The sequence below is a fragment of the Triturus cristatus genome, chromosome 6, assembly GCF_964204655.1.
Source record: "Triturus cristatus chromosome 6, aTriCri1.1, whole genome shotgun sequence".
Classification (NCBI taxonomy): domain Eukaryota; kingdom Metazoa; phylum Chordata; class Amphibia; order Caudata; family Salamandridae; genus Triturus; species Triturus cristatus.
Genome location: NC_140589.1, coordinates 912438303 through 912453866, shown reverse-complemented (window position 1 = coordinate 912453866; position 15564 = coordinate 912438303). Strand labels below are relative to the sequence as shown.

General features: G+C 48.9%; 1 protein-coding gene across 2 annotated transcripts in view; it reads left to right on the top strand.

Annotated features, from left to right (window-relative positions):
- The window catches only part of ADGB (androglobin), a 1188702-nt gene extending 1176686 nt beyond the window's left edge, over positions 1–12016 (top strand). For both annotated transcript variants that reach the window (XM_085611585.1, XM_085611586.1), the window contains exon 35: positions 11524–12016. In XM_085611585.1, the coding sequence (XP_085467711.1) occupies positions 11524–11736 (213 nt within the window). In that variant the 3' untranslated portion in view covers positions 11737–12016. The remainder of the gene's footprint in view (positions 1–11523) is intronic.
- Positions 12017–15564: the final 3548 nt, after the last annotated feature.

The window sequence follows — 15564 nt, the reverse complement described above, 5'->3', positions numbered from 1 at the left end:
CAATATCGTCATTGTGAGCGAGTCTTTTTGGGTCTCCTTGTTACCTTTGGATTCTCTTTGCAAGTTGTGGGGAGCACCATTTATCCTTGCTCACACACGGCAACAGAAACAAAAGCGGTCTTCTACACTCCTTGTTCTAGCACTTTTAGGCGTCTGTAGCACGGTTCTTTAAACGTCCACAGTCTTTGAAGCAGGGAAGCACAGACATATTTGAGTGGGTGCCGTCGCTCACTGCCCTTCTGTCTGTGTTCCGGAGGCCTCTCTCAGGCGCCTGCTTTTTGTTTCTTGATGTGGAGGGAGCCTGGCTTGTCTTTTGGCTGCAGGGGCCTGACCAATCTCAATGGTGTTTAAAGCTGCCGCAGCCTGGGATTTTGCACAGGCATTCGTCGGCACAGCCTGAATCAGCCTGCACTCTAGAGTGAGCTGGTGCTGTACCTGCAACAACGCACCCACCCCCTGCTGTGTGCAAAAATTATCCCCTTTACAAACCATCCACTAAGTAAGGGAGAAAAAACACAATGCACAAGTTGTGGATCCAGAGCGCAGGGTGGAGGGACATGGCTCTCTCAGCACACTGTGCCTGCTTAGACTGAGGACCAGTCTAACCTTTCTGCGATGTATTGCTTGTGAAGAGTGTGCACTATTTAGCACCTGTACGGAAGAGTCGTGTGCCATACTCTACTTTGGGATGTACAACAATACGTTTTCACGTTTGCATACAAATGCGCATACTACATTGTCATATGTATATACAATTCTGTCCACACATACCAGTTGCACAAATCTACAAAATAGTACTTACAGAAAGTAAACATACACAAAATCATAACCAATCTAGTACAATTATGCATGCAATTGCACACACGCATTTACCACAGTCACACAACAACTGTCACACACACCCACCTCCACCATTAATTATACACAGCACATAAAATGACAGGCAGCAATCTCTAACCTAACACAATCGAACAACATGCATCCCCTAGCTACTGACTAAATACGCACCAACACGGTCACCACCTGGATAACATCTGTTTTTGAGCAAAATGCACAATAATATGATTATTTTTATTATTGTTATGGAACTGCACCCTGCTCTAATTTGTTGCGCTGTGCAGCACCTATGGCACTCCCAACCTCTCCTCGCCCTAGGTGCTTTCACATGAAGTACAGCTCCCCTTGGTGTACAGGAAGTGGCGAAGATCAAAAAAGCTATAAGTGTACCACTTCCAGAAAACTCTGAGCTAGTTAAAACCTGTGATGCTATTATTCTTTTGGTTGAGTATGCATCTTGAGGGGAGTTACATTGCCATGTACCGTATGTTAACGTACGGGCACACTCATGCATGCAGTCATATATTCAGGGCAGGATTCACAAAGATACCGCTATGTCTTACTCTTATAGTATTCCAGGCTTACTCCAGAATTTCAAAAGTTAGCCAATACTTATCGTGTGACGGCTAAACACTTATAAGGTCCCAAAGGCAAGACCTATTGGCTATGTCAATGCTTGTTGGGTGTTGCAGTCTTACCAACTCCTTACTAAGTGAAAAACCCAAGGCCCACCTCTCCTTCTCATGGGCTTTGTGGGTCTTTTAGTCCTTATTGTGTCCGTAAAGGTGTCGCACACTGTGGGAGATGTCAGCACCTTTTGAAGATCGCAATGGCCCGAAAATTCTAGGACCCGCCTCTTCTCCTCACAGGCTTTGTGGATCTTGTAGTTCTTGCTGTGTCCCTGTATTTCTTTTTTCGATAAACAAGTTTTTATTGAATTTTTCAGTTTTGAACACGTGTCCCTGGTTATCTGTCTTTTTGATACAACATTTGTGTGCTATAATACTGTGTAGTCGGATTACCCTATCCAGGGCTTTAAGTGGGCCCGGTCTCACTGGGTCTGAGCACTGGCAGTTTTTTTAAGGGGGCCTCGAAACGGGTCTCTATCCGTTTCGAGAAAGAAGAGATTACGGGCCCGCAGCCGGCCCGGTGGACGTTGCCTGTGGGGAGCAATAACAAGAGACTGTTCTGCTCCCCACAACCCCCTTTTAAAGAGGGTGCCCAGGCTGACCGGAAGAGACCAGTCTGCCTGGGCGCAAGCTGGACGTTTCTGAGCCGGAAGCACCGAAGTGCTTCCGGCTCACAGAGGCCGCCTCGCCCATTGGTCGTTGCGGGGGGGGAGCGCCGCGTCATTTGCTGACACGGCCTCCCTCCCCCTACTGGTGGCCGGGGACTGGTGTGACCGCCATAATGGCGGCACGGTCTAGTCAGCCCTCGCCTTCTCAATATGGTCTGGTACTTACCCATGTCCCCTACTCTAACTACAGACCCTGGGATTATGGATGGCACTTCCCTCCCCCCCAGCATAACAGTATTGGAGACCACACCAAAAGTTATAAATTTTTGGATTAGGGAGAGTAACCCCCCCGGCCGTATTTATTAAAATTAACAAACAAATTAAAAAACATTATATACAGAAACTTTATGCAGAAAGTACAGATACATTTGATTGTCAGATATTCCACAGCTAACCTTAACACAGTCTAATACACAGACACTTACTTTCTGCGTGTCCCATCTAGAGCCTACGGCAAAGTCAATGACTGGCAGCTCCCCCGGTCCCAGTGTACTAATAAGGTTGCCCAGGGGGTACAGCTTATCGGATGGATGCTTTCCCGGGCCCCCCCTAGGCCCTGTGCCTTACACTCCATTACGGGGGGGCTGCAGACTTCTGCATAATGTCGCCTTCATGCACATGCGCGTGTGGGGGTGACCCCAGGCCCACTGGGAAGGATGACTCCCCCGGCCCCCGCACCCCGACAGCCTACCTACCGGCTGTCACTACCCCCTGGAGTTACATGGTGCTGACCGCTAAGGACCGAAGACTATGCTTACCAATCATGACCTTACCGCCACAGGTCAGCGTAGTTGCCCAACTACCTGGTCTCCCCCTCACTCACTAGGAAGGTCATGTACTGCGCCTCACACTCTCCACCCAAGCTAGGATGTCCTCCATGAAAGCCTGATTTCCTTTATGTGAGAGGTGCACCCCGTCCTGCAGAAAAAACTGTTCCCCTTGATGTATCAATGTCCTATGGACCCTAATCTAGGGTTCCTAAATAACTTATCAAATTTGTTGTTGATCCGTTTTACTTCATAATTCAATGCTCAAACTGACTCGACCCCCCTCCATTGTGACCTGGGGATCATGTGGGACCACGCTATTATCGACTGAGGACACTGCTTCGCTAGCCACCCAACTTCTGTGAGCAGATCTTCCACTAGTACTCTTCTGCCTAATCGGGCCAAGTCGTTACCCCCCAGATGCAGGATCCAGATTGCCGGTGGTCCCGTACTTGCTGTCAAAGCTCGGTTCACCAACTCCCTGAATTGACCTACGCACAAGCCACCCTGACCGATATATGATAAGTTTATCCCTAGTTGAGCGGCCCTAGTCTTGATAGACCCTGAAAAGAAATTCTTCAAACGGCGAACATATGAGTGCCCTATCACCCAAACATGTTGATCTTCCTGGTGCGAAGTGTGAACTTGCGCCACCATTTTTGTTGCTTACCCAAAGCTCGACGTCCGCTTCTCTTCTGCTTGCTCTTGCGGTTTGTGAGTGCGAACGAGTACAGGCTTCCCTCCTGAGTCACAGGATGAAGAAACTGCGAATGACGTGGAAACAAGAGAGCCAAGGTAAGTGCCTTGCCATGTTGGCATGCAACACACAAATTCCACAAAAAACTGCCTCTAGCACAATCTGATAATGAAATTTAAACCCCTTTCTCTGAGTCACAGGGAGAAGGGAAAAACCCCATTGCGCACCTAAAAAATTGACAGTCACACCGTTTTAGAGCATGTGCAGCCGCACATATCTCTTGTAACAGTTAGAGGACCACCTACCGATCCTTTTGAGACGCTCGTCCCCTAGCCCTCTTGCTGCTGCTTCGGTGGCTGCTCCTATCCTGAACGAATGAGTCCCGAAGTCGGCAGTGTCTAGCCCGGCACTCTTCAATGCCAGGAGCATGACTTTCCTGAACTGGAAAACCGTGAGTGGTGTCCCGTCCCCATGTATCAAGAGAGGCCCTACCGTAGTTCGTGCCCGTTGGGCCATAAAGGCCTTAAGCCTGTCGACAGGGCAGCATGATGTGTCCCCTGCCCTGTGTAATACTATGCTCTCTCCCTTATCCTCCTGATCGGTTTTTAATTTCAGTATGGAAATCAGCACTGAATCCTTCTTTATGTTAACGTGTCCTATCTGCAGGCCCCCCAGGCAATCTTTCTTATTCTTTGCGACTAGCTCGCCTACCCTAAATGCGCCGTAAAATGCAAGGCAGAATGCTGCTTGAAACAAGATCACTTCGCCTGGGGAAGTGCAAACCTGCGGCAGAGCCCCCACTAGCTTCCCTAGTGTTTCTAAACCTATGGGTCTTCTGACATCTGGCTGCCCTCCCTGCAAGCGTTGCCATCCTTTCAGCACCTGGCGTACTACGAAGTTCTTTGTGGGATCCCCCTTTCCCTTTATCTTCGCAAAAAATGATATAGCTGAGATATGTCTTCTTGCCCCTGCTACTGTGCGCCCCTGTTCCCTCATGAAAACAAGATATTCAACTACTGACTCATGATCATGCCATTTGTGCTCCCACTGTTCCCCCAAGAACAAGCAAAAAGACCCAAACACCCCTTCGTAAGCACTCCTGGTTCTGGCGCTAGGCTCGCGCCACGATGTTCGATACTCGGGGGCACCAAGCTGCCAAAGCTGTTCTGGGAAAGATGATGGGGGCACTGCTGCCTCTGGGATATGTGACCTGAATGCCTGCATTTTAAAATGAGACAATGCGTCAGCCGCGTGGTTCAGAATACCTGGTACGTGTTTAGCTTTAAAAAGGACATTCAATTTCATGCACTGCAACACAATCTCCTTCAACAAACACAGCATCATGCTGCATTTAGCCGTTTGGCTATTTATGCATTCTACTACTGCCATGTTGTCGGACCAGAATATTACAGACTGATTTTTTAGACCCTCCGCCCACACAGTCAGTGCCACTAGAATTGGAAAAAGCTCTAAGAAACTTATGTTAGTGGTGAGCCCAGATTCCCTCCACCAGTCTGGCCATCGCTGAGCTACACACTCGCACCCCAGGATGGCCCCAAAATCCTCGCTACCTGCAGCGTCAGTCATTAGGCCCAGCTCCGGGCTGGACCTAGGTGGGCTGGGTCACACCACTCTCCCATTGAAGTCTCGCAAAAATGCTTTCCAAATCAACATGTCCTGCCTGACTTCGCTGGACAGCCTAGTGTGATGATGCTTCTCCCTGAGGCCTGACATGGAATGTGCGATGGTGCGAGAGAAAGGGCGCGCCATTGGAATTATGCGTAGTGCGAAATTCAATTGCCATACCACCTGCTGTAGCTGATTCAGCTTAACTTTCTCTTTGTTGAGGCAGTGTTGCAAAGCCACCCCGAAATCCTTGACTTTGTCAGCGGGTAATCTCGAGCCCTTGCATTTGTCGGCGTAATACTTCCCCTGGAACTGGAAACCTAGTAAGTGAAAATCTGCAGGGTGGACCGGTAGCAATCTAAATGCAGACTCAATGTCGGCCTTCGCCAGCAAAGCCCCCTGACCCAATGACCTAAGCATGTCCACCGCTTGGTCAAAAGATGCATATTTCACACTACAAAATGTGTCAGAGATTGCATCGTTCACTGAACTGCCCCTTGGTGCAGAAAGATTGTGAATCAGTTTGAATTCGCCTGGCGCTTTCTTAGGTACTACCCCTAGAGGGAAACACACAAAATCCTTCATTGGGACGTCCTCAAAAGGCCCAGGCTCACTTCCTTAAGGATTTTTGCTGTTGCTATGTCTACATTGGACCTAACTGACAGCTGGTTCCGGCAGTGCGCCACCCCGTTGTAACCCTGGGCTGGTATCCTGAAACCTTCAACAAACCCCTCCCTGATCGTCCTGGCTGCCTCGGGCAATTGTAAGACTCTAACCAAGGTATCATATCGCTAACGTTAACAGGAGATCTAGCCTTTCCTAGCAGAACATTGCTATTCTTGTTTCTTTCCCCCTTTGCCCCTGGACTTTTTGTGACACCTGGAATCGGGATGGGGTGCATTACCACAGTAACCACAGGAATGCTTGAACCTACATGTGCCTGGCACTCTACTGCAAGTTCTTTTGTTAAAGTCAAAACAGACGCCCTTTTTACCAGTGCTCCCTGCCTTCCCAGTGAACCCCCCCCGTGTTACCGGTGTGGCCTGTTTTAAAGGGCTGGGACCGCACTGCATCAGGTACCTGCCCCAGCCCATTATCAGCTGCTCCCTGAACCTAATGTCTCAGATGAATAAACATGTCTGTCTGGCTCCATCTTAGAGTTGGATCCTGTGCTTTTGCCCTTCTAAACTCCTTGTCATACTCTTTCCACCCATCGCCACCTTGTGTAGCATGGGCGACTGTGATCCTATTCTGATAACATGCCATCTCCGATCCAACCTCTGGGAAACGCTCTAACATGACGGCCATGAATATAGTGAAACCCTGTATCCAATTGGCCAAATTCTCCTCTACTCTGTATTTCAGGACTATATTGGACCATTCTTTGTAGTGTGTCCATTCCTTGTTCTGTCTGCCTCATCAATCAAGAGGAAAAACATGCTAACATATTCCCCCTTCCAGATCCTTTCCTTAGTCTCTTTCGACAGATGCCGCCCCAACTGTTCCCTCCCGGAGCGCATCTCTCCCAAACCTAGTGGAGGTAGTGTTGCCCTCGTACCTGCTGGTGCTGCCGCATCAGCCGTCTTGCCCGCGTCTGTGTTCTTTGCGTCGCTGATTATCTCCTGGACACCTTCGTCACCGGGGACTGGTGCTGTGGCAACAGGTGTTGCACCCCCTGCCGGTATTGCTGGCACCTCGCTTGGCCTCCCCTTTCCTAGCTCAGCCATCAATTTTTTTGCCCTTTCAATGACCACTTCCCCCGCCAGTCGTCGCCCCTGCGGCGTGAGACCAGTTCCCTTCCATCTCCAGCCAAGGCAGGACTACCGCCAAGTTGGCGGCTATGTCTGGCTCTGCCGGCGTGGCTCCCCCAGTCCCATCCCCCGGGGGGAGAGCGGGGTCAACAATGGGTCCCACAGGCACTGCACCACTTGGGCCCCCTTCGCCCAAGGGGCCCGGCGTGTCTGCTGGTGGGACTGCATCACCTGCGCTCCCCTCACCCTGAGGGCTTGGCACCGGTGCAGGCTCACCTCTTGGTGTCACCGCTGCCCCTCTCCCACATGGCTTGCGCCTGTTCCTCTTTGGCGGTGGCGGGGAGTAGTGTCTTGGTGGGACAATAGGCAGCCTGCCCCTCCCTTCTGTCACCTCAGGACCTTCCACCTTATCTCGCAACCTGTTGAGGGTCTGCCCCATGACCTGGACTTGCTGCATTAAAGCCTCCAGCAAGACGTCCGTGTGCGATCGCTTCTCTTGCTGCCGGACCGGAGGGGCCATGGCTAACAGATGTAAAAATTATATGGGACCTGCCTGCACACGTAACCGTAGCCCCAGATAGGTGACTGTGTCACCCCTTACCTTTAGAAGCAGCAGCCAACAGCCAACCCTTGCACCCACGCAACCAGAGCCACGACCTACTGGCTAACCCAGTAGGCTCAGGTGAGCCGCCCGCTCAAACCCTCTGTGGCTCCCAGAAACGATGAGATGCTGGCTAACCGGTGCTGCCCAAGCTTGTACCTCCAATGACCACCAGAGATTTCCTTGGTCCTGGCACAGTTTTGTCCTCCCGTAATGTGTGCTGGGGCTGTGAACGCACAAAGAAAGCCGGTTTTGCTGCACGGAGCCCTACCAGTTTGTTACCCCACCACTACTACTCATACTTCACCTAACGCGCTCCTATGTACTGAGCAGCAGACCCCCAGCAACACTCTTAATTATCTCCCCACTTGTTTTGGCGTGGATACCGTTGACCGATTGACTACCTAATCTTCCCCATTGAGCGTCAAACTGGCAACAGAACTTATTTCCCCACTCTCCTAAAGGCAATACACTGCACGAACTTTACACTGAGTAACAGGGCATTCAAAAGCTATGGCATCACTTCTTTCCCAACCTTACTGAAAGAAAATATAACTGCCCCCACCTTAACATGAGGAACAACAAAGCCTCAGATTAATCGTGTGCACATAACACAAACATTGTTCAAAACATCGTTGCAAACAATTCAGAGAGCCAAGGAGATAAGACCCGATATTTGTATTGCCCCACTGCTCCCAATATGCAGCTTTATAATTGAGGTGGTGACTGTGCTTCTGCCCTGGTTACACTTTCACACAAAAGAGCTCTGCCTCTCCCAAAACCTCATGTCTCAAGCACAGAGAGCCAAAAAAATATGCAGATAGTTTTAAGTAAAAGGCTTAAGCTCAAACGCATATGCTGTCCGTTTAAATGCCTCCCGGAACACGTGTACCACTTCAGGCTTCTGTAACCATTGCTGTTTGCTGCATGGCACCAGTTACGTCCGGGTCCTCTCCACTGCTGCTGCTCGCCTTGTGCCTCGAGGCAGCGTATTTAATCACAGACACTCCTCGGTATATAAATGCTTGTGTCTAAAATTCCATAGAGAACATAAAACACACTCGGGACTGGGTAACTTGAGAGCGGTGCTCCCAACGTGTCATCTGACGAGAAACACAAGGGCATCCCTTAAACCCACACAAAGCCACTGGAGCCCTTCACCACTTGAGCAGATGGAGGCAATAAAGACACAGTCTAGCTCGCAAAAGGACCCTCAACTAAACAAACCATGTTGCTTTCCAACAGACAGGGGGCAATAAGGTGATTAGCCGAAGAGAAGCCACGCTTCTCACCGTACTCTGAGCGGGCAGATCGAGATCCCCGGCATCCGGCTCGTAGCTGCAACCCCCACCGCCACCGCCGACGCGCCGAAACCGGCAGCGATGACTCACCACAGTGAGGATGTCCAGGAGTCAAAAAACAGGGGTCCCCCGGTTCCCGCGTTGACCCTGCTCCGGCACCGCAACGCGTCGACTCTTCCCCGCGCCGAACTTCCGCCTCGACTCTGCTGTGAAAAAACTGCACCACAACGACGTCGATCACCTGCAAAGAAAAAAAGAAAGAAGAGATTACGGGCCCGCAGCCGGCCCGGTGGACGTTGCCTGTGGGAAGCAAGAACAAGAGACTGTTCTGCTCCCCACTACCCCCTTTTAAAGAGGGCGCCCAGGCTGACCGGATGAGACCAGTCTGCCTGGGCGCAAGCTGGACGTTTCTGAGCCGGAAGCACCGAAGTGCTTCCGGCTCACAGAGGCCGCCTCACCCATTGGTCGTTGCGGGGGGAGGGAGCGCCGCGTCATTTGCTGACGCGGCCTCCCTCCCCCTACTGGTGGCCGGGGACTGGTGTGACCGCCATAATGGCGGCACGGTCTAGTCAGCCCTCGCCTTCTCCAATCGCGCTCTGTTTTGTGCCCTGGCACAGGGGGGGCGTTTTTTTTCTGGACTGCAATGACAGAGGGCACGTCGATGTGCGCGTGGTGAGCTTTGTAGAGGAAGGGAAACCCTTTAAAGAGAGTCATTTTCTCCCTGGATTTCCCTTCTCTTTTTGAAACATTGTCGTGGTGTCACAAGAGCTCTAGTTGGAAGTTTTTTCAATATTATATACAAGCCATAATTGCTTCTTATTTATCTTATGCAACTAGCAACCATTGACAAAGCCAATAGCCCTGACTTGTAGGTATGACGTGACTTGTTGTATCGGGGAACAACCTTTACAACGCAACTTTTACAACGCACTACACTTACAACGCATTTTTTACAACGCAAAATCCATTACAACGCATTACATTACAACGCATGACACTACAACGCATTTTTAAAAACTACCTTTACAACGCATTCCATTACAACGCATACTACCTTTACAACGCATACCATTACAACGCATAATATTACACTACACTATCCAACACTTACCCTACTGTTGCACCCCCTGGAGTTAGAATAGTAATTTTTACCCCTATACTATCCAACACTTACCCTACTGTTGCACCCCCTGGAGTTAGAATAGTAATTTTTACCCCTATACTATCCAACACTTACCCTACTGTTGCACCCCCTGGAGTTAGAATAGTAATTTTTACCCCTATACTATCCAACACTTACCCAACTGTTGCACCCCCTGGAGTTAGAATAGTAATTTTTACCCCTATACTATCCAACACTTACCCTACTGTTGCACCCCCTGGAGTTAGAATAGTAATTTTTACCCCTATACTATCCAACACTTACCCTACTGTTGCACCCCCTGGAGTTAGAATAGTAATTTTTACCCCTATACTATCCAACACTTTCCCTACTGTTGCACCCCCTGGAGTTAGAATAGTAATTTTGACCCCTATACTATCCAACACTTACCCTACTGTTGCACCCCCTGGAGTTAGAATAGTAATTTTTACCCCTATACTATCCAACACTTTCCCTACTGTTGCACCCCCTGGAGTTAGAATAGTAATTTTAACCCCTATACTATCCAACACTTACCCTACTGTTGCACCCCCTGGAGTTAGAATAGTAATTTTTACCCCTATACTATCCAACACTTACCCTACTGTTGCACCCCCTGGAGTTAGAATAATAATTTTTACCCCTATACTATCCAACACTTACCCTACTGTTGCACCCCCTGGAGTTAGAATAGTAATTTTTACCCCTATACTATCCAACACTTTCCCTACTGTTGCACCCCCTGGAGTTAGAATAGTAATTTTTACCCCTATACTATCCAACACTTACCCTACTGTTGCACCCCCTGGAGATAGAAAAGTAATTTTTACCCCTATACTAGTTTCTGATGCATTCCCATCTTTGCAATGCCTCGTAACCCTGGGAATGCTTCATTTCTATGGGTGTTGCATGGAAACACCCACAGCAACTACCATGGAACGCCACTTTCACGCAGTTTTCCGCATCAAAGGGGCATATATTTAAAAGGCCATGAGAAGCCAAGTAAAATAACTTTACTTGGCCTTGTAAATATGTTGTGGCACATTGCACCACCGGAACGTCAAAAAAGTGACATTCTGGCAGCGCAAAAGTGCCAGTGGGGCCTCATAAATGAGGCCCTTAGTATTTACCACTGAGGAAGTCTGTTACCTGGAGATATGAAGAATATTGACAGATGGAATGTTTGTTTACAGAATGTTTCCCAGTCTATGCACATTTCAGAATCTATGTCTGCATTTGATTCTTATCACCCTCATTTGTGTCAATTGGAAATCATTTATCAACTCTGTATCGTAATGAGTATTATGTTGATTTATTCCTTGACCAGTCAGTGCTAAGCTCACTTGTGGACAGATGGAGGTGCATCTCTTTGCTTACAAAACCTAAGTGGCACAAACTATTAATGTCCAAGTTATAAAGCCTTAATATCTGCACTTCATATATATGTAATACAAAGGTTGTCTTTAGCTCCTCTGTAAAACCACAATCTATATTCCTTTCTTTAGATATCCTTAGATGAATCCCGGGACAGGATCCTCAGTGCTCGCGACTCATACAGAAATAAGCTACTAGAGGCTGAGAATGAAAAGCAAGCAGCTTTAGCTGCCCAGGAAGCAGCCCTTCGAGCAGAGTTGGAGAAGAAGAGTCCCTCCTCAGCAGAGAAGAAAAAGGGCAAGAAAAGTGCTAAGGGGCAGAAGAGCGCGGGAAAGAAAAAATGACGTGGTATCCTGGGCTCCATGTATTGTATGTAAATGAGGAAATAAAGTTTATTTTTTGCTACTGATGTAAAGTTGTAGCCAAGTTATCATATACTGGTGAATTTTCTATCATACCTCTATGTTCTAAAACCAATGAAAGTGTTAACAGTCGTTGTAGGACTATACTGCTTTATTCAAATAAATTACTTTATACGTGAGACCGTGTTCTTTTCAGAATACTGTACAAAAAAAATACAATGTAGCAAATTTCTCATAGGTGTATTGTATGCTACTGTTTGGAACCAAGACCTCTATACACAAACTATCACAATCTTTTGACTTGTCTTAGTTTTATCCCATATTTGAACATATGTTGTAGATACTGAACAGATCCTATAAATCAGCCTTTTAGTTACGGAGCCTTTCGGTACGTCAGAGAACTTTTTTCAGGTCTTGCTATGATGCTGTCTAAACATATTATCTACTTTGCCTTTTACACCTTTATTACGAGCAGACCAACCCTGGATATGATCTTTATCACATCTGCTAACATCCAATAGACCAGGGCTCCGAATTTAGCACCTGCAATAAATAAATCTGAGGTCACCGCTTTAAAACGGAGCAACAAAATCTGCACGCCTCTATTTTTTCGCAACATTTCTTCGGGCTGAAATTTACTTGGGGAATATTGCAAGGGTGCAAAGTTATACTGTTAGAATCCGGGTTCTCTGGTTGGCACAGGTAGGTACTTGTGACAAGCAGGGAACCTTTCCTCTAGTCAGGGTAAGGGGTTACACTCCTAAAATAACCCCTGCTCACCCTCTAGGTAGCTTGGCGCGAGCAGACCAGGCTTATCTCAGAGCGTTATAGGTTAAGCATTTGTGAACACATACAGTAACCAAGTGACAACACTACAAATGGACACCACACAGGTTTTTATAATAAAAATAAGGATTCTTGATATAGAATTACCACAAGACCATTAAACGACAAAAATACACAATACTGTTACTTTTAGATGGTAGACTTTTGCTTAGTCCTCTTAAGTTCTTAAATGCGACACTTTAAGTCAATGTACCTTTTTGATGCGACACGCAGGGCAGCGAAAGTGTTGCAACGATGTTGATGCGATTACGTTTTTGGTGCAAAGGAATAAAGACGTGAAGATCTTCCAGATGCGTTGCGCTTCTCCGATGGTTGCGAGAAGACTCGACTCGATGCGTCAGCTGCAGCGGCGTCACCCTTTACGCGATGCGACGACAGCGGCCTTGGCAGCGGCACTCTTCTCCGACGTTTGCGAGACGCTTCCGCTCGATGCGATGTTGCAGCGGCGACACCCCTTTACACGATGCGACGACAGCAGCTCCGACGGCGGCACGCTTCTCCGTGGATGCGAGGCGCTTTTCTTGATGCGGTGCAATGCGACAGCTACGATGGCTGCGATGGCGACACGCTTCTTCTTCGATGCGAGACTCTTCTCTTGATGCGGTGCGATGCGTCAGCTACGATGGCTGCGATGGCGACACGCTTCTTCGGCGTTGCGAGACACGTCTTGGATGATGCGAGACGCTTCCGCTCGATGCGATGCTGCAGCGGCGACACCCTTTACGTGATGCGACGACAACAGCTCTGACGGCGGCACGCTTCTCCTCCTTGAGTTGCGCTTCCAGCTCCTTGCGACACGCAGTCCCTCAGAAGGCCCAACAACAGCAGCAGGCACTTCCAAAGAACTTTGGGGAGCTGGGGGATGAAGTCCACTGGTCCTGGGACTTCGTTCAGGGGGCAAGCTCAGCACAAGCCCTTGGAGATCTTTTAAGGCACAAGTTGAAATAAAGTCTTTGTAGTCTTTCTCCTCTCCTTTCAGCAGCAAGGCAACCACTGCAGGCCAATACCCCAGGTCAGGGACAGTACTCCTCCTTACAGCTTTCCCGGTTCCTTCTCCTCAGGCAGAGGTTCTTCTTGTCAAGCAGGATCTAATTTCTTGGGAGCAGGGTCCCACGACTTATACCCCTAATTCCTTTGTTCCTCTGGGGTAGAGGGGCCTTTGCCCAGTCCAAACCAGTTCTTGAGCACTTTGTTGACATGTCTCTGCCTTTCTATTCAGGGTGCAGGGCAGAGACATCAGCCGCTCCACAGGAGGTGAAGCGAGCATGGTGGTGGCAGACCACAGCCCTATTAAGAGTCCAGGTGCACTCCTCACACCCATCTGGATGTCAATCTCTCTATTCACTACCAGGCTACCTAGCCCTGCCCCTCTGGGTTTCCCCAGCCCTGTCACTCACACAAACCAGACAGGCAGATACACATCATAGCAGAGGCGGGCTGAAATGGTTAGGCAAGCAAATACCAACTTTCTAAAAGTGGTATTTGCAAACACAGAATATTAAAATAAACTTTACTAAAAGATGTATTTTATTATTCTGAGTTCAGGCATACTAAACTCGAATTTCTACCATGTTCCCTGGGTCTGTTAGGATTATAGGATGTAACAATTCTAACAGCCCATTCTGGCCTATGGGAACAGGTATTCTTTCAATAGTGAAAAACGAAAATGGCTGTAATTCACTATTAGGACATGCCACACATCAGGGCTTGTCCTACCTTATGCTTACAATGCACCCTGCCCTTGGGCCTACCATAGGGGTGACTAATATGAAGTTAAGGGAAGGTTTAGGGACTGGGAAGTGGGTGCACTTTCCCAGTCAGCATGACAATACCAGACTGCACGCAGGTTCTGCAATGGCAGACCTTAGACACATTTTACTAGGCCACTTCTGAGGGTGGCACAACCAGTGCTGCAAGCCCACCAGCAGCATTTGTATTTACAAGCCCTGGGCACTCCTGGTGCACTTTACTGGGGTCTGACAGTAAACCAAATAAGCCAATCATGGAATCCAACCAACATATACATTTTAAATAGGGAGCACTTGCACTGTGGCACTGGTTGGCAGTGGCACAGTGCGCTGAGCAGCTAACACCAGTAAAACACATGAGGCACGGCGACAAAAAGTGGAAGGGAGACTCACGCCAAGGTGCCAGGTCTAACACGTGTCCCCTCCAGCTGAAAAGTGGGGAGAACTACCCTACCCCAGGGAGTTCCTCATCACTAAGGCGGAAAAATCTGGACAGACCGTCAGCATTGGCGTGATCTGTACCAGGGCGATGTTCCACCGTGAAATCCATACCCTGTAGGGAAATGGACCACCTCAACAGCTTTGGATTCTCACCCCTCATATGCATCAACCATCTGAGGGGCCTGTGGTCTGTCTGAACCCGGAAGTGAGACCCAAACAGGTAGGGTCTTAGCTTCTTTAGCGCCCAGACCACAGCAAATGCCTCACTCTCAATAGCACTCCATCTCTGTTCCCGTGGAAGTAACCTCCTGCTAAGGAAGGCTACAGGTTGATCTAGGCCCTCTTCATTAATCTGTGAAAGAAGAGCCCCCACGCCATGCTCTGAAGCATCTGTCTGAACGATAAACTCTTTGGAGAAGTTGGGAGCCAAGAGCACGGGCGCCGTGCACATAGCAGCTTTCAGGGCCTCAAAAGCTTTCTGACAGGTGTCAGTCCAAATCACTTTCCTGGGCTGCTTCCTAGAAGTCAGCGCTGTCAAGGGGGCAACAATGTTGCCATACCCCTTGACAAGCCTCCTGTAGTACCCGGTGAGACCTAGGAAGGCTCTCACCTCTGTCTGGGTTTTGGGCGACTCCCAATTCAGGATGGTTTCTATCTTGGGTTGAAGGGGCGCCACATGGCCGCTCCCAACCTGGTGCCCCAAGTACACCACGGAACCCTGCCCGGTCTGGCACTTACTCGCCTTGATCATGAGGCCTGCCCTGCGCAGCGCCAT